The sequence below is a fragment of the Salarias fasciatus genome, chromosome 4 (genome assembly GCF_902148845.1).
Source record: "Salarias fasciatus chromosome 4, fSalaFa1.1, whole genome shotgun sequence".
Taxonomy (NCBI): domain Eukaryota; kingdom Metazoa; phylum Chordata; class Actinopteri; order Blenniiformes; family Blenniidae; genus Salarias; species Salarias fasciatus.
Window position 1 is genome coordinate 3,788,784 of NC_043748.1, and position 25,608 is coordinate 3,814,391.

At 46.2% G+C, this 25,608-nt stretch overlaps 2 protein-coding genes across 3 annotated transcripts in view; both read left to right on the forward strand.

Moving 5' to 3' along the window:
• srcin1a (SRC kinase signaling inhibitor 1a) overlaps window positions 1-20,949 on the forward strand; it is a 107,886-nt gene extending 86,937 nt beyond the window's left edge. Inside the window, exons 13-22 of one of the 2 annotated variants that reach the window (XM_030089495.1) lie at window positions 1,522-1,697; window positions 3,203-3,333; window positions 3,629-3,776; window positions 4,366-4,666; window positions 6,037-6,298; window positions 6,421-6,560; window positions 6,680-6,832; window positions 11,451-12,254; window positions 14,536-14,673; window positions 20,813-20,949. In XM_030089495.1, the coding sequence (XP_029945355.1) occupies window positions 1,522-1,697; window positions 3,203-3,333; window positions 3,629-3,776; window positions 4,366-4,666; window positions 6,037-6,298; window positions 6,421-6,560; window positions 6,680-6,832; window positions 11,451-12,254; window positions 14,536-14,673; window positions 20,813-20,818 (2,259 nt within the window). In that variant the 3' untranslated portion in view covers window positions 20,819-20,949. The remainder of the gene's footprint in view (window positions 1-1,521; window positions 1,698-3,202; window positions 3,334-3,628; window positions 3,777-4,365; window positions 4,667-6,036; window positions 6,299-6,420; window positions 6,561-6,679; window positions 6,833-11,450; window positions 12,255-14,535; window positions 14,674-20,812) is intronic. The other variant, XM_030089496.1, reaches the window with a different exon arrangement.
• Window positions 20,950-21,117: 168 nt separating this feature from the next.
• Window positions 21,118-21,687, forward strand: LOC115386664 (putative protein TPRXL; the record flags this gene model as incomplete). The annotated part of the gene is made up of 1 exon (XM_030089076.1): window positions 21,118-21,687. A coding segment is annotated over one exon (570 nt), but the record flags the coding sequence as incomplete, so codon positions are not given.
• Between the last annotated feature and the right edge of the window lie 3,921 nt (window positions 21,688-25,608).

Below are 25,608 nucleotides of genomic sequence, written 5' to 3' on the forward strand. Positions count from 1 at the left end.
GATCTTCACTTCAATGCTGCACCTACAGTAAATCACACACACAGCTGCACAGCGTGAAGCACGGAGGGCTTTGTTTCTTCTGAGAATTGGTAATGAAAAACCAAGATAATTCACACTGAGATTCATTCATTATTCAGCTCGTGGAGCTGGATGCAGTTTTAGAGAAAATGACACATGGGAAAGTTTTTTTTTTTTTTTTGAAAATGTGGAATTAGGTTTCAATGTCACTGTTGCAATGTGAGGAAATGAATTTTTACCAATAAATTGTCAAACTATTAAGTAGATAGAAGCCAATTAAATGTATCATATAGGAAACTTTTAAAAACAGACACTATTTCAAGTGCAAAAGTTCTGACTCCCTGCAAAACTTATATTGCACCGTGTGCAGCATATTGTTTAGATTAAACAGTATTTGCAAGTATAAATCTAAAACAGAAACAAGTCAAATGTATGTAGATGAGTGGAGATCCCAGCAGAGACAGAGTAATGAGCAGAGGAGACGAGGAGGATTCTGTGTTTCTGTTTGTTCTGTAACAGCAGCATTGACACGGGCTTCTGCAGCAGGCGGAGAGGCAAACAGCCAAGACAAGCGCCGTATCCAGAGAGTTAACAGTCTGCTCTCTACATGTCTGTGGCCTGTGCACCCGGGCCAGTCCTCTGCCTGTGGCACTGACCAGCAGCTTCAATTTTACATGTGGCTGATGAATTATGCAGAGGCAGAGTAGAGAGGAGGGGCAGGTAGCCCAGGAGAGGCGATAACTATGTGAGATACAAGTACTACATCAACAACTGCAGCTCTTTTTCTACTTTCATTCATCTTTTTTTTTTTTTTTTTTTTTTGTCCATTTCGTGCTGTTCCCCCTCTTTTTAGTGTCTCTGCGTCACTGCCGCCGGCACCTTAACGGGTAGTGTCGGCTGATTATAAACGTTAGTGGTATTGTTGACTTGCTTCGCTTCCTAGAACATAAGGCTGATAAATTATTAATATTTCTTTCTTACCAGGTGATTTCATCTCGGGGAGTTGTATTACATGCATGAGTCCCGTATAATATTCCTTTCATAACAGTGTAAGCGCGAGCGCCGGCCGGGTTCACGCTCAGTGCCTCTGCCATGGACATCCTTCATTTTTCCTTGGGGCATCTCCAGCTTTGTGTGTTTGCAGAAATAATGTATGCACATGCCACAGACACTGCGGAGCGACTCGCCGCATCTCGCGGTGCTTTGCAAGAACGCGCTGTTCACAACAGCATGAAGGCTGAAATTGGCTGAAAGCCTGTGCAGAGTGAAGGTTGTACTGTAAAATAATAAGTCAAGGACAGGGCAAAGCCAGTCTTTGTGTTTATTTGTGTTTATGCCTCACGACTCCAGCTCTCTCCTGAGTTTTCTGTTGTTAAAATGGAACATTTTGTGATTTTAATGGCCAGTGGTGAGCTTAGAACCAGCCCTGCAAAGAAGTAGCTTGTGTGTGTTTCTTCTCTGATGTCCAACTGTGCGTGTGTGTGCGTGTGTGCGCGTGTGCAGATGGAGAACCAGGATTCAGTGCGAACTCTTCTCAAACGGACAGAAGCGGAGCTCAACGTGCGCGTGGCGGACGCCCTGAGGAAGCAGGAGGATCCTCTGCAGAGACAGCGTCTCCTGGTGGAGGAGGAGAGGCTCAAGTACCTCAACGAGGAGGAGCTGATCATCCAGCAGCTGCAGTAAGATTCAGGACGACGCTGATCGATTCTCTTCACTTATTTAGAAGATACACAGTCACGTTAAATCACAACGTATTTGAACGGAAGTGATGAAGAAGTCCAGATCTATTGAATTCCCACTATCACATATTAATAAATAACACACTCTGCTTATGTGTTATGTAAAAAAGGAAAAAATATCTGATGTTATTACAACACATAGTTATCAATGCCCTCTGTGTGATTTTTTTAATTAGTATTCATAAAAATATGCAGAGAACAGAAAAACTAGTCATTGACGTGGGCTGCTTTACTCCATAATACCTGAAAAAACACGCCAGCATGTGAACTCACACTTTAATCCATGTGATTACAAAAATTAATACCTTTGCACATTTACAAATCGCTTCCTATTTGAGTGTTGCTTTAATTATTTTTTAATCTACTCTATAATTTAGCACGATGGCTGAAACTCTTGAATGTTTCATTGTTGTGTGCAACCTGTGACTTTCAAAATCCAGAATATACCTTGTGTATGTGAAAAGTTTTGCGCATGCATGACTGCATACATGGAAAAAAAAAAACCCCATTATGTGTGTGTGTATATTAGCATACGTGTGTGTGTGCGCGTACGACCACAGACCAGCCATCATCCTCACTTGCATGGGTGAGTCTTCGCCGCCAGTGGCTTCGTCATCAGTTTTAAGTTCTCTCCTCCGACCGCGGCACTCCAGCAGCTGCCCTCGACAGCGGCGGCGGCGGCGGCGCTGACCCAGCCGTCTAGACATCACATCTCACCTCTTGTCAAAGTCACTCAAACCCTGAAGCACCGGCTTCAGAGCAGAATGTCCGCCGCCGCCTCGTCCGTCCAGTTGAAGAGATAATCAGCCGTGCTGACTCGACCCGCTCACTTAAATGTCAATGCTGTTGCTAATCAGTGTAAACGATGTTTGGATTATGTATTGGATTTATCTTATAAGAGTTATCTTTTATACGTTTTAGAGCATATTAAATAACAGCTGTAGACGTGACGCTGCGTATCCGTCTTACAATTAGATGACTTACAGGGTGACACAGTTGTGGGATGAGATTGTTTCAGTAATTAAGCCCGGCGTAGCGCGAGATGCTTATTAAGATCTGAGGTGTGAAACTGCCCAGCAGCTAATTAAAGTGACGAGAGCAGGGAGCTACCTTAAGATCGTACAGTCAGATACGTCTCTTCAGTCTCGTATGTGGGAACAAGTCCTGGATCTCGGTTCCTCAATGTCACTCTGAGCAGTGTTTCTAGATTTTCTAAAAATCTCTGCTTAAGAAAGTGAAACTTTTTTTTATTATTATTAGTACACACTCCTCCGGTTCAGCTGTCCAGAACTGTTGATCCGGGTGCCAGCGGATTGAGGGACAGTTTATTGGCAGACGCCTGACTGAGGCTGGAACGCCGTCGTTTTCTGCGATAAGCACGCCGTGAAAATGTTCGCGCGGCGGCGAAATCCCGGGTGTTCAGCCTTCTGTCTGTTCCGTCCCAGCGACCTGGAGAAGTCCGTGGAAGAGATCCAGAAGGAGTCGTCTGTCAACCACAAGCTGGTGACCGTGCAGGAGCTGGAGGAGAAGGCCACCGTTCTGAGGAAGCTGGGAGAAACGCTCACCGAGCTGAAGAGTGAGTCCCTCTCACGGCGCTTTGCATTGTGTCGGTAAACAGAAAGCGGTCCTTCACTCTGGCAGAGACTTTTTAATGCCCTAATTACTCACTAAACACTGATTACCTTTTAGTCACCCGCAGCCACTCTGCAACATTTAATCAGGTTCAGATTGCCCGTTGTCTTAATGAACTCCCTGACCAGTTACACCATTTCAGAAAGGTAATCTCCGACTACCGCGGAGCGCTTCGAGTCGATGCGCTCCTCAGCCATCTGCCTCGCTGCCCTCCTGACTCCTCGGCTTCTCTGCCGCAGATCAGTTCCCGGGCCTGCAGAGCAAGATGCGGGTGGTGCTCCGGGTGGAGGTGGAGGCCGTCAAGTTCCTCAAAGAGGAGCCGCACAGACTGGACGCCCTGTTGAAACGCTGCAAGAGTATAACCGACACCCTCGCCACCATGCGCAAGTATGACATCCTTTTCTTTGTGTAGCGCCATTTCAGACATTTTCACCCACTAACATTATGGTGTGTCAGCCAGAGCTCCGATGAATCAAATTCATAATATGCAAGCTAGAAAACACTCCTCGAGTGTGTTTTCAAGCCGCTAATATTATTGTTAATAAATGGCACGATTGGGTGACACCCTGATAAAAGCCTCCTTTTTAATCACTCGAATAAAGGCTTTTTAATTTATGGTGAGTGTGGGCTTGGACGAAAATTCGCCCTTCAGCACTCTATCATCTATCTCCTAATCGGCCTTACGCCCAAAAACTACCTCACTCTCTGGTTTAATTAATCACACAGATTAAAAAAAAAAAAAAAAAAAAAAAAGCTCATCAAATATGTTTTCCTCTCATCTTGGTTTGAAGTTGAAGAATTCATTGAACAGAAGTGGAAGTTTTTGCCCTTCGGTGCTTTTTTTTTCTTTTTTCTTTTTTTTTTTTTGACATTTGCCAGCGTTTGTTTTCCCTTCGCGCCATGTATAATTCATGTTTTAGTTTGTGTCACACTTCAGTGAGTCGATTACTGACTCCGTTCCTCCACGTCCTGCCAGACAAGCCAACGAGGGGGTGTGGAAGAAGCAGGAGGACTTCTCTAATCCTTCGTCAAAGCACAACGAGGACTTGCGAAAGTTTTCCGACTTCGACATGCCCACCAGCCCGCCGCTCACCATCAACGACCTCGGGGGAGGAAACAGCCTGTCCAACTGGAGCCCCCACGCCAGCCTCGGCCGCGCGAATCCGTCCGGCCCGCACAAGGACAATCACCCTCCTGTTCCCCACAAGGGCAAAGCCCTGGAGGAGCTGGAGCGCCGCGCCGCCGCCGACAAGGCGCTGTCTGTGGAAGTGCGACTGGTGAGGAGCAGTGCTGCTGTTTGTGGTTGTAAAAGAATTCAGTCTTGTTCCCATTTCAAAATATACAATATTTCAATATATAAAGCTTGAAAACATATATTCATCAACAAACAACGTAGGGAGCAGAAAATAGAAAATTTCTTCAGAGTTTCTTTCACTGGAACTAAGGAGCCGAGTCCAACTCCTCTTAATCCCCACTCCAGTAAACTCCACACTCGGTACAATGCGGTAAGACAAGTACCGCTCTCCTGGCAGCTCTCAGAACCAGACTCCTCCATCAGATCGCGAGGCGTGATTGGTCCCTCCGGAGAACAGCTCTCCTCTGTTCTAGAGTTCAGTGGCGATCCAACACTTTGCGTTGCGCTCGGCGATGTGCGTCTTTGTATGCAGCTGCTCGGCCGTGGAGGCCGGCTGTGAAGCTTCTACACACTGTGGCACCGCTACGCAGTGACCCATTCGTTTACTGTTTATAGAAATAGTGTCAAAGCGCTTATTTCACACACCTGTAGCAGTGGATGTGATTCTAACATCTGATTTCAGTGAACTGACAGCTGAGTAAATAGTATTTACAAGATGGCCTAGAGGTTTGCCAGTTCAAATCCCACGATGAATAGGATGCAGAGAAGCCATTTTTTCTGGATTGTTTCTTCTTCTAATCAACTTTTCCAGTGATTTTGAAATGAAACGACCAAAATGTCTGTGCTTTCATATGAGAGTTTATACATCTAAATTTGTTTAATGCTGTACAGACAAAGGCATGTTTTATATGTGGCTTCCACATTTTGAGAGGACCAAGCATAACTGGACAAAGTAATCATGGATGAAATTTTAAATCTTAATATTTATTTGTTAATCCTGTGCCGTCAGTGAGTGTCTGAAGCTTCACTGCCGTAAACTCCTCTACTTGAGTTCCTGCTGTTTCGGGCTCATTTTCTATTCAAGTTTTGTCAAGGGCTTTGTCATTAGAGAACATTTCTCTTCTTAAGCTGGTTTTCCCATGGTGCATTGTGTTATTGTCCATGTGAAACCAGGCCGAGTTTTAGGTGATATTTCCTGAAACTCTTCAATTCTCACCCTGTTGCTTTTGTCAGCCGTCATCAGTAAATAGAAAGAACCCTTTTTCTTCTTTGTAAATGAAATAATGAGGGAATAACATCCACCTGAACACTCAGTGGTCCTCTCGCTCAGCTCAAGCCCAGAGTAACACTATGCTATTTTATAAATATTGCTATTTTTAAACTCAAAATTCAGAAAACTGGATCAGTGTACAAATTTCCACTCCCTTGACTGCGATCTGTATCACCAGTACTAATGACCCCGCAGTAGTGGTTCGTCTCTGAAGTGTTTCCGCTCACGTCTTGCCGTCGCAGGCAGCAGAGCGGGACTGGGAGGAGAAGAGGGCCAGTCTGACTCAGTACAGCGCCCAGGACATCAACCGGCTGCTGGAGGAGACCCAGGCAGAGCTCATGAAGGCCATTCCAGATCTGGATTTCGCTGCCAAGCAGATCAAGCCCTCCTCCAACACTCCAGCCACCCAGACCCCGCAGAGCGGGTCAGCGACGTTGGAGCACCGCGCCAGCAAGCCGCAGCACAAGCTTTCTGGGAAAGAGGGAGGATCCAGACGAGGCTCCGGTGAGAGACGGCCTTCAGAGCTCTTGACGCCTGTCAGATCAAATCCAAGCCTCCTTCAAACTGTCAGCATGAATATGTCTGGAGATGTTTTGATTTTTTTTTTTTTTTTTTTTTTTTTCCAGATGAGCTGACAGTACCTCGGTATCGCACGGAGAAACCCTCCAAATCTCCTCCACCTCCACCCCCTCGACGCAGCTTCCCCTCCTCTCCGGGGCTGACCACTCGCAGCGGGGAGCCGCTCATCCCCGGGAAAAGTATAAAGGTAGGAGTCGTTCATCGTTTGCACGTCTGATCTGATAACCTCTCCGTGTAAACAGATGATCATGACAGCTAATATCTAAGACTGAGTCCGCAGCCTCTTGTGTTTCTTTGTGGTGACAGAAATCTGAATCTGAGGAGACAGATGTTCAGAAACCTCACGTAAAACTGAGGAGAACTGTGTCCGAAAACCCCCGTCCCGCATCCACGCCCCCGACCCTGGCCTCCGACCAGAAGGAGGACAGAGACGAGGACAAAATCTCTACCGAATCGGAGGTAAACAATCATAACTCATTATAACTTGTTGTGATGATGTGCTGAATAGTCTCTTGTTTTCCACAAGAGGGTGGAATTTTTGCGGTTCTATCATTTGTTCGGTCCACAGTACGCCCGGTGTTTGTGTCCTCGCAAACACAAGGCGTGTGCAGATATGCTCACCGCCGTCATGAACACATGTTGAGGCAGCAGGTGCCATATGTCGGCCTGCCCCTGGCAGTGGGGGAGCCCGAAGATCACACACTGCTCAGTCACACACATCATCACCCAGGGCTCACAGATCACAGCCACACAGATGGACCCTGATCGCTGCTTGGGCCTCGCTGAGATGGGTCGCTTAAAACTTGATGGGACAAAGAGTCGACAGTCACATTTGGAATGTTGGAAGGTTTTTGTGTTTTGATCTTAAAATTTTTGACCGTTTGTGAACCTCCCCTCTCACTCCACACATACGGTGTGCTTTTAAAATCAGGAACCAAAAAATATGTCGGCAATTTTATCAAACACGGTTTAATAAACATGATTTAAAGTCATTGTAAGGCTGAAATTATTGTATATACAATCCCCAAGAAAACAGTTTATGTGCAAAACTACCACACTTGAAGCTTTTGAGGTTAAAACTCTGTCATTTTGAGTCACAGTTCGACACAAAAGTAGGTGAAGATTCAAAAAAAGTAGTATTATTAACTTCAGAAGCTGGAAAAAGGACCTTCAGAAAAGCGCAGGCTACATCCTAAGCTTGTGAGCAAGAGCAGCAAGGCTTTTATAACCTTTCAGGTAATTTAATTCAGTTACTGTGACTTCGACGGAAAGAGGAAAAAAAATCTGTCAGTGAAATGTTTACGCTGTTAAATAATTTCAGTGGAGTTTTGCAGGCTATAGACAGAAAAATGACCCAAGAAACAGCCTGGAGGAAGTAGCTCACCTAAAACTGACAATTCAACCTCACCACTAGTTAGTTAGGTGACTAGTTAGGTTACTAGTTGGCTTCCTCACTGATTTAAGAATCATGTCTCCTCCAGTGTTTGTTTGATCTGTTTTATTGTATCAGTTATCCTGCAAGTGAAGAATTTATCTGGTTTTTGGACAAATAATTCAGACATTTTTCGGCATCAGATGAGCTGCAGTGATAAAACCTCTTGATACAAATCCACAAATTCTTGCTTAAACACTTCACAGACCCGTCGCCAGACATTCGTCTCAGGGAGGCCACATCGTGTGTATGGGGGGGAAACAAATGTGCGTTCAGCAGGGGGGATATAGTTTGAAGGGGAACAACATTTATTTGAGGGGGCCAGGCCCCCTCTTGTCCCTGCATAGGCCCGGCCCTGGGTCACTGTATCATTAAAAACTGAAGGCGCTGTCCATGCTGTTTAAATAACTAATCCACCGTTTTGCTGCACAATATCAGTAGTTCACTCTTTCAAAATGTTTTCAAGGCGCTGTTCATGGTGCTGAAATAGCCAAACCACGGATTTGGTAAAGATTAAAGGGATACTTCAACAGTTTGGCAAATTGGCCCATTTAGCGCAATTCCTTAGTCATTTTGAACAGCATACTTACTGTTTTTTGTGAGGGCGAGCTAGTGTTTATTCTGTGGTGAGTGGAGGAGGGCTTCGCAATGGACATAATGGAAGTGGGTGGTATTTTTGCTTCCCCTCGTCAAACTCATCAAATACACAATCCAACAACCCCCAAAACACTTTAGTGGACATGTTATAATCCGCACATTCACTACGCTGTGGAACACCAACAAATAATATTGTAGCGTTATGACATTGAAGCAAATACTGGGAATTACCTTTTCTTTTGAAATCACTACGCCCAGATGCCATATTTAATAAGTAGTTCCATCTTAGCAATTGCAAAAACAACTCAATCTGGTAATTTTTGCATTAATATTTCATAGCGTAGTGAATGTGCGGATTATAACGTGTCCACCACCAAATCTAAAGTGCAAAATGGGCCAATTTGCCTAAATGTTGAAGTATCCCTTTAATTGTCAGTCTCGATTCATTGATGAATTCCAATTTGCTGTCCATGGTGCTGATATATAGCCAATTGAGTGTTGTGGTAAAGATTGATATTAAGTCTCTGTTTACAGATAAATCCCAAGTGACTTCCATGGTGCTGAAATAGCCAACCTACCATTGTGGTACAGAGTATCAGTTGGTCGCAGTATCATTAAAAATCGTCAGCACTGTCCATGGTGCTGAAATACCCAAACCCACCGTTTTGGTAAAGATTAACAGTGGGTCTTTCTTCATTGACGAATTCCAATTGCTGTCCATGCTGCTGATATAGCCAATTGACTGGTGTGGTGAAGTTTAACAGTGGGCTGCTGTTTACCAGTAAAGCCAAGGCGCTGTCCATGCTGCTGAAATAGCCAATCTGCCATTGACGTGCAGAGTAGCAATTGGTCTCTGTATCATTAAAAATCGAAGGCGATGCCCATGCTGTTGAAATAGCTAATCTACCATTGTGGTGCAGAATATCAGTAGTTCACTCTTTCAAACTGTTTTCAAGGCGCTGTCCATGGGGCTGAAATAGCCAAACCACAGATTTGGTAAAGATTAATTGTCAGTTTCGATTCATTGATGAATTCCAGTTTGCTGTCCATGCTGCTGATATAGCCAATTGACTGGTGTGGTGAAGTTTAACAGTGGGCTGCTGTTTACCAGTAAAGCCAAGGCGCTGTCCATGCTGCTGAAATAGCCAATCTGCCATTGACGTGCAGAGTAGCAATTGGTCTCTGTATCATTAAAAATCGAAGGCGATGCCCATGCTGTTGAAATAGCTAATCTACCATTGTGGTGCAGAATATCAGTAGTTCACTCTTTCAAACTGTTTTCAAGGCGCTGTCCATGGGGCTGAAATAGCCAAACCACAGATTTGGTAAAGATTAATTGTCAGTTTCGATTCATTGATGAATTCCAGTTTGCTGTCCATGGTGCTGATATAGCCAATTGACTGTTGTGGTGCAGAATGTCAGTAGGTCACTCTCTCATGATTATTCCAAGGCGCTGTCCATCGTGGTGAAATAGCCAATCCACTGTTTTGATTTAGATCAACAGTGGGTCTCTGTTCATTGAAGAGTTCCAAGTCACTGTCCATTGTTCTGATATAGCCAATTGAGTGTTGTGGTAAAAATCATTATTATGTCTCTGTTTACAGATCAATCTAAGGCGCTTTCCATAGTGCTGAAATAGCCAACCCACCATTGTGGTGCAGAGTAACAGTTGGTCACAGTATCGTTAAAAATCCTTGGCACTGTCCATGGTGCTGAAATGGCCAACCAACCATTGTGGTGCAGAGTATCAGTTGGTCACAGTATCATTAAAAATCCCCGACACTCTCCATGGTTCTGAAATACCCAAACCCACCGTTTTGGTAAAGATTAATTGTCAGTCTTGATTCATTGATGAATTCTAATTTGCTGTCCATGGTGCTGATATAGCCAATTGACTGTTGTGGTAATGATTAATATTAAGTCACTGTTTACAGATAAATCAAAGGCGCTATCCATAGTGCTGAAATAGCCAATCCACCATTGTGGTGCACAATATCAGTAATTCGCTGTTTCATGATGATTAAGAGGTGCTGCCCATGGTGCTGAAATAGCCAACCCACCATTGTGGTGCAGACTATCAGTTGGTCACTGTATCAGTAAAAATCCAAGGCACTGTCCATGGTGCTGAAATAGCTAATCCAATTTTGTGGTGTAGAATGTTAGTGGGTCATTCTTTCATGAGGACTCTAAGGCACTGTCCATGGTACTGAAAATGCCAATCCACCGTTTTGGTAAAGATTAACAATGGGTCTCTATTTATTGATGAATTCCAATTTGCTGTCCATGCTGCTGATGTAGCCAATTGACTGCTGTGGTGAAGTTTAACAGTGGGTCGCTGTTTACCAATAAAAATAAGGTGCTGCCCATGGTGCTGAAATAGCCAATCCACCATAGTGATGCAGAATATCAGTAGTTCGCTCTTACATGATGATTCCAAGGCGCTGTCCATGGTGCTGAAACAGCCAATCCACCATTGACGTGCAGAGTAGCAGTTGGTCACTGCAGACCCGTCGCCAGACATTCGTCTCAGGGGAGGCATATCAAGTGTATGGGGGTGCACAAATGTGCATGCGGGAGGAGGCAACATATGTAGCGTGGGAGCGAGGATGGTGCGGTGTGTGCTCGTGCTAATATATTTTGGGGGATTTAGTTTGAGGTGGCACAACATTTATTTGAGGGCCAGGCCCCCTCTTGCACCTGCGTAGACCCGGCCCTGACACTTCACACAAAAGGGCTGAAGCACTTGTTTTTTTTTTTTGTTTGTTTTTTTTTTGAGTAAAGTCATTTCATTGAACACATTTTTTCACTTTAGATATAAAATGTAATTTCCTTATTTCCAAATTCCACCTTCCCTTCATAAAATCATGAAATGTGAATGTTCTTTACTCTGATATTACTGTGGTGTGTTTAAGTGTGTAAGAGGTATTTTGGAAGGTTTTTTTTTCTTTTAATGCAGTGACCATTAATCTCACTTGAAGTTTGCAGTGCTGCAGCTATGAAGAGTTTATTTTGCTTTAATTTAAACCTCTAGTGCTTTCTTTATTATAGGAAAGGCACTTGTCTCCTGTCCCCTACATCGTGTTGACAGAGTGCTCGCCTGGTTTCGCCTCTGAGGATCCTGTCGAAGGTTTAGCAAACGATGCCGAGGAGGAGAGTCCATCCCGAAACCGCACCGGCCCCAATGTGGTCTACAGGGCTACGGTTTCCAGAGAGAAGCATTCAGGAAGCCCCCCTCAGCGGGAGAAGTGCGGTGCAGCTGCAGAATGCAAACAGGAGATCGCGCTGCTGCTGACGGAGCTGGAGATCCGGGCGGTGTCTCCCCGTGAGACTCAGGAGCTCCTGACAACTGGAGCAGTCCTGCATACTTTGAGCATCTTTCCTCAGACACGGGAAGTCTCCGAGGCCCAGCTGTGTGTCCGGCCTGTCCTTGTGCTGTTCAAGGAGGCAAATACTGTCAGGGAGGCTTACAAACTGCTGCAGTCCCTCCTGGAGAGATCCAGACCTGTTCCCAAGGCCAGAGTTAAACCGTCCCATCACCTGGGACAGCAGGGCGGTCTGGTGGAGGCTCTGAGGAGGGGAGCCCAGACGGGGGACAAAGTGCTGACACTGAAGACGAAGCCCGAGGTGGAGAAACATCCATTAAGCGAAGAGGATGTCCGACGCAGCGCCTGCAGGAGGCTGGACAGCCTGGAGGAGACGATCCGAGAGCTGGAGAATACCCTGATAGAGATCAGTGGGAGTCCCACCACAGAGCCCCTCAGCTCTGAAGCCACCAGTGACAGTCTGACGTCAGACGCCAAGAAGCCGCCAGTGCCACCCAAACCGTCCTCCCTGAGCCCGGCGTCGACCCAGGTTCTCTACTCACACCTGTCTGCAGTCCTTCTCTGAGACGCCTTGCTCTGTTCTCCTTCTTCTGATTGTTGGGACTTCACTTTCAGTCTTCTGGTGTCTGCTCCCTGCTGAAACCAACATCAAATTGTTTTTAAAACTGGGAGCATGCAGAGGGGACAGACAACAGACTTCCTGCTTTCAAAATGCTTCTTCTGTGATTCGTGCTGGAGCTGCTATGCTGGTTTTCCACAGATCCAATAACTGTTTAATGTCGACGTGGATGTGGCAATTTCAGGCTTCTACACACAGTACAGAAATAAATGCATAAATGATGCACGCTCAACTTTCCTGCTTATTTCCTTTTCTCTGCTTGTTAAAGCGGTCTCACTTCAGATCTTTGTCGAACGTTGAAATCAACTCTTTTTCCTTCAGCTCGCTCGCAAAAGCAAATAGGACTTGGTGGGTCAAGTATTGATCTCAAGTAGACGGAGACGCAGTTTCAAATCCAGGACGCTTCACGAAAGACATCCAGCATAAAACCTGACGAATTCTGCCGCGCAGGTTGAAATAAATTGACCCCTGTGAAAGTAGCGCAGCTTCCCGTGGGAAGAGAATCAAACACAGTGAGATTCTGTGGTTTTGTTAAGGTATAAAAATGATTTAAGTTCACGTCACTTTGAAGTTGAACTGTACTTTTTGATGTGTAAAAATTAAAACATCAAAAAATTGGATTTTAGAAAAAATCGTTCGCTTCGTTCATTTCTTTTACCATGGATCCCCAGCTTCCCTGAGAAAGATCAATTACTCTGTACGCTCTAGGAAGGCTCGTTCTGTACGTCAACAGCCGTTCGTCAGTGAGCTAAAACCCTGCCAGAGGCCCGCAGGACGGACTTACATTGCGTGAAAACTACAAAGAAGAAACTAACTGCACTTGTTTTACTGGTAGACCGTATTCATCCTCAAGCTGCCGCAGCGTTTTGCTGTTTTAGTCAATAAAGCTCTTAGTAATGCGGCAGTAAAAGTGAGTCGAATGAAGTCAAATTAGCGAGTTGAACAAAACCAGAGAGAAGAAGCAACAGGCTTTTGCCAATATTAGTCTGCTGTTTTTCGGTGATTCCTCTCCCTTTTTACTGCTCTTTCTCAGCTGCGATCAGACCGAGCTGCATGTGGCCCCGGAGCTACAGCGGGTTTGACACCCCGGGTCTTAAACCAGCGCCGAGTGTCACTTCAAATACACTTTTGCGTGTGCTGAACTCTCTTACCAGATATTGCAACCATTCTGCTTTCAACTCACCTCCAGCTGACCGCAGCACAACAAAAGATTAATAATCATCGAAGGACTTGCAGCGCCGCCGTGTCAGCTTCGCTGAGGTGTCTTGACAGCTCGGCGCCGTCCTCGCCGCTGCTCCAAACGTAGCTCCCCACTCAGGGCCGGGCTGCAACACTTGACAGTCGTATTGTCATGGTGAGTTGTAGCCCCCTCTGATGTAGAGCCAGGAAGTGCTCCCCTGGGCACGGCGGAGGATTTCAGAGCGTTCACGCATTATTTCATCACTCCCGACTTCAACCGCGTTCGTTATTTCAACACGACCCCTCTTCCCCCCCGTCTCGTCCGACGTTTGCCGGCGCAGGCGCCAAATTCACACTGACAGGCGATCTGCTTTCAAGCCGGTTTTCAGTTCCACTTTTAATTAGCACATTAGCATGAGGGTTTATCCACGAAGGAAGGAGTTTAGTCTATATTTTATGTGTGGATTTCAAAATTCTGCTTTCCCATCAGGAAGAAAAGATTAGCTTAGCAGGAAGGAAGTTTCCAACCTGGTGACCTTTAATGGCTGCATCGTCTGGCCTTTAGCCGACGTTTGGGAGCCTCGGTTTGACCCAACGTGTTTTTGTTTTTGAGCGTATTACAGCCAGTCGATGGAGTAACTCAGCGGGAAAGATCATTAAGCACACCGCCTGGTGGATCCCGCAGCGAGGCTGGGCTACGCAACGTCAGTTTTGATGATGCCTTTCTATATTCTGTTCTTTGTCGTGTTCTGCTGATGGATGGCGAAAGTCTGTGAAGTGGATAGTTCAGTTTTACACCAGCTCTAAGCTCAGATCTTAAAAACCTCATTGGTCTCGGGTGGCAGGCTTGCTAGCAGGAATCAAACTCTGCGCCGAGTTGATGTGTGTGTGTGTGAGGTGTAAATCGAAGGCAATGAAATGAAATGTGTGACCGTGTACTACGACATGTCCGAGGTGTGATTCATACTTAAGTTTCTCCTCTCTTCCTCTCTCCTTTATCGTCCTCTTATAGGGAGGAAATAACTCCAGCGTTAGCAAGGCCCTCTCCTCCTCGGCTGCCTCCAAGCTGAAGCACCTGCAGCAGAACAGCACAGACAAGACTAAAAGTGTCAAGCGAGAGGACGGCCTGAAGATCCAGGGCCAGCAGCAGGTACGCTCACTACAGCTCCCCCTGGTCTGGGGTCAGAACATGCTCCATCTGGTGGCCTCTGCGTTAGATTACACGTGGAAACTGGGGCGAATGGAGGCAGGATTAGTGCCTGCAATGAGTCAATACATGTGACTGAGTCTCTTTAGATGTAAAACTGTTGAAAACACCGTCTCTGTACACATCTGATGTGCTTCAGCCAAATTCTAAACACCAGATCGAGCATCAATAAACCTTCTTTTTTTCACTTGGCTCTTGTCCCACAGATTTGCAGTCAAACTGTGGTTTTCAAACTTAATTCTATCCTTAAATTTGTTTGCAAAGCAAGAGAAGCAACACTAAAAATATGCATTAATTTTAACATTTTAGTTGTATTTAATGTGACTTTATGTTACACCATCTGGAAAAAGGACCGTTTAGTGAGAAACTTTATTGTCTACTGACCTGGTGCTGAGGAATCTTGACGTGGCGGTCGGACAGGAGGTTTTCACCTTTCAGAGTGAATACAGCGTGTGGTGTGTGTCAGATTTGCTCTTCAACCACTGAGCTGTCCAAAAAAAAAAAAGCACTTAAATCAGTCCTCTGTAAACTAAAATGAAACATTTCATTAAGCCTGTTAACTATATTTTCAGTGCTACTGTAGCCGCATCTCTGTATTGTGTCCAGACAGCAGCGATTGATCGCATTTAAAGCCACTTTTGGCGAGCGATGACAACCTGTTTGATGGCGGAGTTGCTTTATTGTGACAGTCCAGTTATCGTGGGATTGTGGAAATGCATTCAAAGGACCTTCTGCAGAGCGCGCGGAGGATCTCCTGGGAAAAAAAGTTGGGTGTCAGGCGGGTTAAACCGATGCAGGATTAGAACTGCAATTACCTCGGTAGTGTTTCTCAAGTCTCACGCTAACTGTCATCTAAACCCATTAAAAAGTTATACACTTCTTAGTGCTCAAGTTTTTAACGCACACATTAGATAAAGTGAGTGTTTTCATCCACTTGTATTTTCTTCTATTAAGTCTCAGGTGTTAACTCTCAAAGAGCCTGAGTTTAATCTTCAAAAACTTTTTTATTAAAGCCTCCTGTCTGTACATTTGTCACCGTACATTACCGAGGAGCGGTCTCCGCACCCTTTCCCAGTTTTAATTTGCCCACATTTAAATGCCTTAAAGTCTGGCAACAGATTGGACATAAGGATGCTAGATGACCTCCAGAGGCGAGGAAATTGAACTGGTGAAGCATGTCAGTCGAGCAAAACTGCGAGAAGGTTTTTGCGCAGGAGGGGGACAAAAAAAAAAAAAGAAAAAAAAAGAAAGAAAGCTTAATGTCAATGTAATTTGAAAAATAACCGAAGCAGTGAAGTGCACCTAAACCTCCATAACCCCCAGAATTTGACAGAGCATTCAGACACAAATTCAGTCTTGGAGATTGCTGAGAAGTGAACGCATGAGGCAGGGAGGGAGATTTGAGAGATGGGGGTGTAATGAAGCTTTGGTCGCCTCAGACTGAGAGAAGATTGGGAGCAATCTCTGCAGTGCCATGTAATAATCGCCCCTCGAGTCTCTGGCAATCAGCGATTATTCAATATGAAGAGGACGGTTCTCTTTCTACCATGAAATCTTTCACTTTCCCTCTTCTTTATGACTCTCTTTTCCCTTTTTCCGCTTTGTGTAGTCTGCAATTTACGCATGCCGCCCCGTTTCTCTCCCTTTCCCGCTCCCCATGTCAGTGTCGCTCATTCCCTCAGTTCTGCAGGCTGAGTGGATGTGCCTACACTCGTGTAATGAAAGCAAAATTAATCCCATTATTTCAGTGTGACACTCAGTCCCTTTTGTCCTGAAACGCCATGAAAAAAAACAACAAGTCATTGTGAAAAGACGCCGCGTGCGTGAAAAAGCTCAGTCCTCGCAGGGACAGTGGACACTCGGAGCTAATTGTGAGTGTGGGAAGCTGCTGCCGGGCGGCATGGAGAGGCAAGCGCGGGACAGCTGCATGATGGGTAACACAGCGGGGCACAAAGAAGCTGCGTGACATAACCAGGAGAGAATGAACTGTGACAGACTTAATTGTTAATTACTCTTTTTTTTTTGAGCTGAGAGGTGTTGAAAACGTTCGACAGGTCGAGTAGCTCCTTTGTTCTGCCGGAGTTGGAGGTGGGATGTGATAACAGGCACTTGCAAAGCAATTGTTTAGAAAGCCGAGCACTTTCAGTGTAATAAACTGCCGCGGCCTCAAAGCCCACCAATGCTCTTTTTCTTTTCATTTTAATAAGTCGCTTGTTACGGCAGTGTCGGTGTCAACGTTCGCTCATCACGCACGGTTTTAAAACAAATCAAATTATTTTATCGTTTTGTGCTGATGTGTGCTATAAATGCATTATATGAAGGTTTGTAATCATTTTAGATCATTTTTCACCATCAAACTGTTAAATTTGCATATCTTCTGCTTGAGTAGCGAGGAGAAAAGCGAGGCGAGGCTGCACTGAGCTGAGCTCCCCTCAAATCGCGCAATTATAGATAACCCGGCCTGAGTCTATGGGTTGTGGAGTGTGACTTTTTATTTTTACTGTTTGTTTCCAATATAATTATTTTAGACTTTTTATTATCATAATTCCAAAGAATAGCTTACTTATTCAATGCGTATCAGTGAAAAACAGGAAGTGGGGTACCTCGGCCTCACTGCAGAGGGCGGTGCTGAGCACACATTTTAGACCTTCATGCATTCTGAGTGCAGAAAAATGTATTTATTCAATTAAAATTAGTCCCATCCTCACGTCAATCAGATAGAACTGTTGGCATAATGTTATTTCAATCACATTAACGATACATGTCTTTTCCATATGGTTCCTGTAGCTCATAAGTAGTTGGGTTTTCTTTTTTTTTCTTACAGCTGGTTTTCTCTGCTGTCTGAAGGTGGAACAGCATCCTCACACAGAAAAAAACAAGTGACAGTGGAGACTTGTCAAAATGAATAATGAGCCTCAGAGGGAGGGGAACACGAGAGAGGTGATGACTGAGCTGTCTGACGAAGCGACAGCATTAAATTAAATGTGTCATTATAGGAAAGTAATGCACCAAAATACCGTTATGTAACACAAAATGATAAACAATGTTAGTTACAATAAATTGGTGTCATTTATAGATTTTTCAGTTTGTAAATACAAATAAAGTGTCATTTTTTTGCTATTAAATCCCACATGCAGACACTGTTAATGATGTGTGGCAAATGATAAATTTACATTATATGGCACCAACATCAGGTCATTCACTGCAAAATCCTTTGTATTTTGTTCAAATTCTTCATTTTCTTAGAAATAATGATTATTAAAAGGTAATAATTGAAGGTTATATTGAAAGTAATATTTAAATTTAAAAAGAAAACCTATACTTACTCATTTTATTTTACTTTATTTCACCTTTATTTCCCTGGCTAGGTCGGTCGATTCAAAGGAAAGCAGTCAGGGATTTGACTTTTGTGAGCGCTACAGTTATGTGACTCTACTGGCAATTCAGTTGTTGAGATACTTGCAGCTTTCAAAAATGTCAGAACGACCCAAGGAGGAAATTTTAAGAGGACACATTTTTTTTTTTTTGCTCTCCTAACTTTGTGTTGTGCCATGAAACTCAGAGACTCTCGGGACTTGGCACTCTAGCTACAGAAACATTTTAATTTCTGTTTTCAAACCGAAGTGGAGCCATGAAGCTGATTGTTGAGTGTTTTTCCCATTTTTCTGTCCTCGAGCTGCTACGTGTGAAGTTTTCTGAAGCTTTTAGCCACCAAAAACAGTCCAAATCCCGAAGACTCAGCTTACAGACGGACGCGGCGAGATCGTTTGAAATTCAGACTCGCGAAACAGCTGAGCGCAGACTGGGCTGGAAAACACGCTGATTATCTGCAGCTCATCTCATCAAATTAAGGAGGCGGCTGGCCGATTTGCATACAGCCTCTAAGAGCTAATTAAGAACTTTTGCCGACTCCACGTTCGCCTCACCCAGCGTGTTTTTTTTAACCCCTCGCTGACACGGGAGGTGATTTGTGAATTTAAAAAAAAAAGAAAAAAGAGCTAATTATATCCACTAAAATGTTTCTATTGTTGACACCTGAAAAGCGAGTCGGTTATCTTTGAAGGGCATAATTGAGCGTAATGTGTCAAAACAGTCACAGCCATCCGACGTCTCTCCTTCAGAAATGAGCTGTCACCTGAAATTATGGAGCCGAGCCAGCAGAGTGTTTCCTCTCACCCTCATTTCACCCTTCAGAGTCGCCCCCTTGCTTATCTGCACTATTGACTCTCACACTGTTGTTCTGACAATCAGACATGCTCACCTTGGACGACCTCTCCGCTGGCCTCTCAGCTGAAGGTAAAGGTGTCTCTTCTCTTCAGCCTCTCCTCCGTGCCGCCCCACACTCCCGCCCCCCTTCCAGCTCCCCTCGGTGTTTCTCGACTCTTCTCTTTTGTCTCCTCCAGCCAAATGATTTTGACATTTCTGGGGCATTTTGAGCAGGGGGAACAAACCCGAGAAAGGAGCACAGCGCTCCGGAGTCTCCCAGTGGTCTTACTATCCACCCCCCCACCCTCCGCCCCTGCTGCCCCCCATCTGAATACCTGTGTGTCTTAACTATCTGTGCCACAAGCGGCGTTATCCACACAGTGCCACTTTTTTACCAGTTCATGCCAACTGCTGTTCATTTACAGGTCTTAAAAAAACCAGCTGGAGGACAGATTAAATGCCCGCCGCCATCTGCAAGCTGCTTAAACAAGCATAAAAAGGCCTTAAACAGGCGCCGAGTTTTGTCTTGGTGTGGGTCATGAGTTTTGCACCAGCAGTTTCAAGTTAATCATTCTTTATAAAACTTTTGGGACACGCTGGAGGAACATGCAAACATAGAACGGCCCACAAGTTAAGATCTCTGTAACATCATCTGCACCCATTTTCAGCGTCAAACAGGAAAAAGCTTGTGTGGATGGAGTGGCGGTAATAACGCGGGGCATCAGGTTCGCTGTATGTCGGCGCTCCGGTGTTATCCATGTGTGTTAATTCGGGGTGTTAAAATTAACAGAGCCTTTCCGATGGCGCTCTGCGCCCCCGTCCCCCCGGTGGCCTGCTCACTGAAGCTTCACTCGAAGGTATTAGAACATTTGAGGCATGAGGATCCTTCGAATCAATGTGCTGGATAAGAACAGACAGTTCAAAGCCACAATTTCTCCTCGTTTGCTTTGGCACAGATCAAGCAGGGCATGACAATGTGAATCACTTTCACGCCGCAGAACACCATTTCCATTTCCCATTTGGCCTCTTCTGGCGGCAAAATAGGCTGGTTAAAGTCAGGAGGTGGGGAGAGGCCGGTCCCCCCCCCCCCCCACACACACACACACACACACACCCGCAGAGCAGAGTAAAGACGTGGGCCAGGCGTGAGAGGAGTTCCTGAAGCAGGAGCAGGAGCTGCGCTCGGCAGCCCGGTATCCAGGTGGAAGGCTCGCAGCGCCGCGTTCGAGGCATGCGCACCTGCTTTCCCTCCATGCAGGACTAATCCTCGTAATCCCAGAACAAACACCATGTAAAACTTTTGGAACCGCAGTTAAAAACTTTGACCCTTTTTTTCCGATTTTTTTTTTTTTTTTAGCTTTTCACATCAGATTATGATTATCAGCCCGTACTGTTTTCATGAAAGTATTTAAACCAGTGAATGGATTTTGCTGCAAACAGTCTGTTCAGCAAAAGAGGAACAAATCCATGTTGTTCAACGTGTTACCCACAAGTCTCACACTGTTGAGACAGTGCCATCTACTGACTGGTGTGTGTATTACACAGAGGGATTAAAGGCATGTCCGTCCATTGGAGCATTTTGCGTTTTTAATGAGAGAGCATCATTAAAACAAAATCGAGGTGGTCGACGGCCTCGTCAATGGCGTCAGGGTTTCGGTCACCATGTGTCCTGGTGTGCAGCACACATGCTGGCATCAACCTGAATAACAATCTCCTGTGTTTGTCTCCTGTTCTGTTCTGTTCTGTTCTCCCTCCCCCTCCTCCTCCTCCTCCTCCTCCTCCTCGTCCTCCTCCACCCCTCCCCTCACCCACCCCGTCACCCCGTGTGAACCTGCACCCGCCGGCCTGCCCGTCTCCCGTACCCGTACCCCCGCAGCAGTGAGCGGCCTGTCCGTGTCCAGCCTCTTCAGCCTCCTCCTGCTCCCGTGACTACAGACACACACACACACACACACACACACACGCGTGCACACACACCCATTTCGTCCCTTTACTTTGTCAGATACCGTCACGCCTCCTTTGTTTACTCTGGAGCTGCTCTGTGTGTGTTTGTGGATGCGTGCGAGCGTGTGTGTGCGTGACTGTGACGGCGAGGGAAGGTGCTGTAGAGGACAGCCAACGTTTTGTCAGATTGTTTTTCATGATCCCCCCCCCCCCCCCCCCCCCCCCCCACACCGCCCCCCCGACCGACCCCTGAGGACACTGTCATCTCTTCACGCTCTCCCTCTGCCCCCCCCTCCCGTCTCTGTGTCTCTGCTCCACCTCAAGGCCTTTGGGACCAAGAGCGCCGGTGGCGGTATAGAGCCTTACCTGTCGGGTATCAAAACGGGCATTTTATCAGGCCGAGCGGCCTCTCCTGCGGCGGCCTTCCCCCCTGGCCTGAGGAAGTACCCCAAGGAGGGGGCAATGCCCTCCCTGACAGCCTCCTCAAGCCAAGCGAAAGCCCTCCTGGTGAGCCTGTCGGCCTCGGGCCTGAACGCCGAGGCCTTGCTCCTGTCCTCCGCCCTCCGTCACCACCGCCTCCTCCGTGAGCAGCGGGCCGCCGCCGCCGCCTCCTCTTCCTCCTCCCTGCCCCGGCCCAGCAGCCAGTCCTCCTCGCCGACTCCCACCGCCACCTCCTCCTCCGCCTCCTCCTCGCCCACCACGCCCACACCCTCCCTGTCCCCCTCCTCCCCCACCACCCTCAGCTCCTTCCCCCTCCGACCCGGCGGGTGTAGCCCGGACAGCGGTAAGCACGGTGGTGGCGAGTGAACGACGAGAGAGGAGGACGAGGACGCCGGCGGATCACTGAGAGACGCACATCATGGACACGTCCGACTTTTATCTCTTTTTTTTTTATTATTTCCACTCACACTGGGACTGTTGGACATTTCTCTCCACGTCAATCCTCGGACTCTCTCCGGTCCGCAGACTCTCCATCGCAGGTTTCCGATCCGGATCCACCCCTCCCACACAGTCCTACTGCCAGTCCTCCAGACACACAGAGCACAAACCGCCCCCCCCCCCCCTCCTGTGGTCTGGATGTATTTAACCACAGCACCGTTCTCATATATCGAAAAACAGAAAAAAAAAACACTCACCCAGTGAGTTTGTTAGTGGCATAGAAAAAAAAGAATAAAAAATCTAGACTGTGACTTTGATCCTAGAAAATAGAGCTGCAATAATCACCAAGTGAGTCCAGTAGTTGTGTGTGTTCAGGATAATATTGCTCTCACGTACCGGCATCACTCGGCAGCGTGTGAGAAAATACTAACAAGAAAAAAAAAAGAAGAAGAAGTCTGAGGTGATGATTGTGGTTTCAAGCTGTACTTTGTGTTCAAAGGGCATTTGTGGCTTTTTCTCACATCACCTCTGTGTTAAACTCTGAACTGGTGCTATATTTTCCCCTCTGTTTGTACGAGCTGTGTGAAGCGTTTACACCCTTCATCCCTCTGCCCCTCAATCCGCTCCCATTCCACCTCCTGTTTTAATATTTATTCACACCTCCACACAGTGAAATTCTCGAATCGGCAACTCCGCAGCAATGAGAGGAAGTTTTGGAATAGAAAAATGTGGAGATGGTTTTTTCCCAGAAGCACACAGAGCGGCCCGTAAACAGCACAGTTGAAAACACGAGGAAAGCACGGTCACGCAAACAGGAGGGGAAAACACAAACTGTGTACAAATGTTTCCTGCGTGTGTGTCCAGACGAGTTAATTATGACAATCAGGGTGTTTCCACAGCAGCATCTCACAGGCTGCACAACATCAGAACTCATCCCAAAGACTCAAGCGCGCACACACATTTAAATCAGCACACGCTCCACTTTTTCTATTTGTTTATTTCAGGAAATCATGTGTGACGCTTCGTTTGGAGACACGATTGTTGCACCGCTGATAAAGCTATTGCAGAATATGCGATATTGACCAGAACAGGTGCTTTGAACCTCCTGCAGAGAGAAAGGTGGTTTTTTGTTTGTTTGTAAATGATCTCTCGCCGTGTTGAGCTGATGAAACACGGGAGTGGAGTTTGAGAGACGGGGGATGCTCATCGGCCCGTACTTCAACTCCGCAGGAAGCTTCTGAAGGGTCCGAGAGGAGAGGAGAGGCGAGCGGAGACGAACCCAGCAAGCACAGCTCCCTCTCAGACGCAGGACTACAAATCTGATTAACCGTGACAAGCACAAAGCTCTGAGCCGAAGCAACAGAAAGGAAAACATTCCACTCATATTCAACATCCGGCACGTCACACTACAAATGGCGCTTTGATTGTATTACCTCCGCTCAGAAACAGTTAGTTTAGGAGTGGAAACCGTTTCCCCGGTGACAGCAGAGGACTGGCCTGATTGTTTTAAGACAGCGGTTTTCAAAGTGTTGAGCTGAAGGAGGAGTGTGTTTTCCTAACATTTATCACCTGTTTAGATCAGGATGAGATAAAGATTTGTTCAAAAATTGAACTGAACTATTGGATCGGTTTGAAACACTTAACGGAAGAAGGAGAAACGCATTCAAAGCAGCAGTATGCGATCAAATAAGCTTAAGTAAGGCAGCTACATCAGTTATTGATTTTATACAAACCATACCAGACATTTCAGATTGAAAGCAGCTATCTGTCAGAAGGTCTCGGGCTCGCACACTTTGAAAACCCCTGTTTTCAGCGGTGGTCCTGCGTGTTTTTGCCCCGGGGCTGCCTGCTGGGAGGGACAACTGACCGGTTAAAAATGAATATCCCAGAAAAGAGAAATCGATTCCTTTGTGGCATTGAGATTAGAATGTGTAGGGGGGGGAAAGACACAAAAAAAAAGAAAAAAAAAGAAGTGGGGGTGCAGGCAGTGTCAGAGAGCAGGCGGCTGCAGAAGAGGGGGATTAGTTTGCGGGAGACACGCGTTTGAAGGCTGCTTTAATAAGGCCGGCTCTGACTGGGGCCGGCCTCCATCCGCGGCGCCTGTGATATAAAGAGAGCCAAAGAGATGAGAGGGCGGGTTTGACAGCCGGGGAGCCGTTAAGCGGCTGTTCTCTCTCAGCCCGTTTCACTTTGCTTTGTCTTTGGTGTGGGCCGAACTCTCAGAATTAAAAAAAAAAAAAAAAAAAAAAAAAAGTCCCAGCTGAGGTTATCCGAGGACAGAGCTTGATGGGTTTCTGTTACAGTGAGTGCAGTTTGACCACGGCAGAGCTCTCTTCCTCTGACATCCTCCTTCCTTGTCTGTAAGTATGTTTTCTCCCAGTGCCTGGTAGTGCCTGTCCAGCCGCCCTGCTCCACTGAATCCCGTCTTACATTCCTCGTTTCAGATCAGCAGCAATGACAGTTTAGCACTTACACCCAAAGAAGAGGCTGCGATCTGCTGCCCCCCCCCCCCCTTTTTTTTTTTCTTTAAACACAGGAAAACGAAACAAACAGCACTTGAAATTCAGAGGGCGTCAGCTGGCTGCAGTGGTATTTGACTAAACACTCTAACAGTGAATTAAAAACCCCTCATGTCCCCCGCCCTTCCTCCTCCTCCTCCTCCTCCTCCTCCTCCCGGGGTGCTCAGCGGCTCTAGCAGGTCCAAGCCCCAGGTTTCATATTGAGTGAAGTCAAATGAATGAAATTCACTTACTCATGCCGTTCCACTCTCCAATCCATAACCCTCCCCGGTTAAAGTTGCCGCATTTGCGTCTTGGGGTGGAGGCGGCGGCGTGCACGCTCGGCTGCTCTCACGTCTGAGACCAGACCCTCCCAGAGTTGCGTGACAACGTTCTCCTGACTGACTCTCAGTCCTTTTTTTTTCCTTTTCTTTTTTTTTTTGAACTAGACGAGTGTTAGCGGGCTGTGATTGGAACGTGGCCGGGGGTTCGGAGGACATGTGGAACACACGCCTCTGGCAATCAGAACAACTCATGCAAACTTGAAGTGAAACATAGAAGAAAAATATACATATATGAATATATCTAAGTGAAGATGTTTGTGTATGATACTATAATTGTGGAGATAATGTGATATATATAGGCCTAGATCAAATTATATACTGTAAAATGTCATCATCTCTTCTGTTTTATATCTTAGTGACCATTTTGTACAGATGTTTTCTTTTTTAATCCATGGAGAGAGATAATACATTTCACACTGAGATTATTTATTCATATGCAGAACATTTTTATATTTGTTTAAAATCTCTGTATAGATAGCGGTTAACCTCTGTAATATAACCTAGAGTTTTTCGTTTTTTGTTTTGTTTTTTGTTTTTTCCTGAGTTGATTTCTATGTAAGTTTGATTTCGGAGAAGCTCGTCCCTGAAACCGCTCGTCTGCGCCTTTGCCTCCTTACTCGAAGGGACCAGTGCCTGTGTGTAGGGGGCTTTATTTTGCTACTGTCTCTTTCGGTTAGTTTTCCCCGTACCCGTGCTCGGTTGTTTCTTGGGTTCCACCCCGTTGTGTGTGTGTATGCGTGCGTGTGTGCGCGTGTGTGTGTGTGTGTGTGTGTGTGCGATTCAGGCGGTGCTGTTGGAGTCGGTGGGAAGCGGACATTATGGGGACTACTGTGAAAGGTCAGCGTGCGGCGCCCTCCAGAGGCCCCGCCGCTTCGACTTCAGTACTTGGCTTTAACTTTTAACCGTTTGCATGTGGAGGTTTGGGAAGGCGAGAGGCTCCGGATCAACATGTGGAAGCACACATGCCAACTGTTGCACTGAGTGGCTTTAAGTAGCAGTTTAGCGAA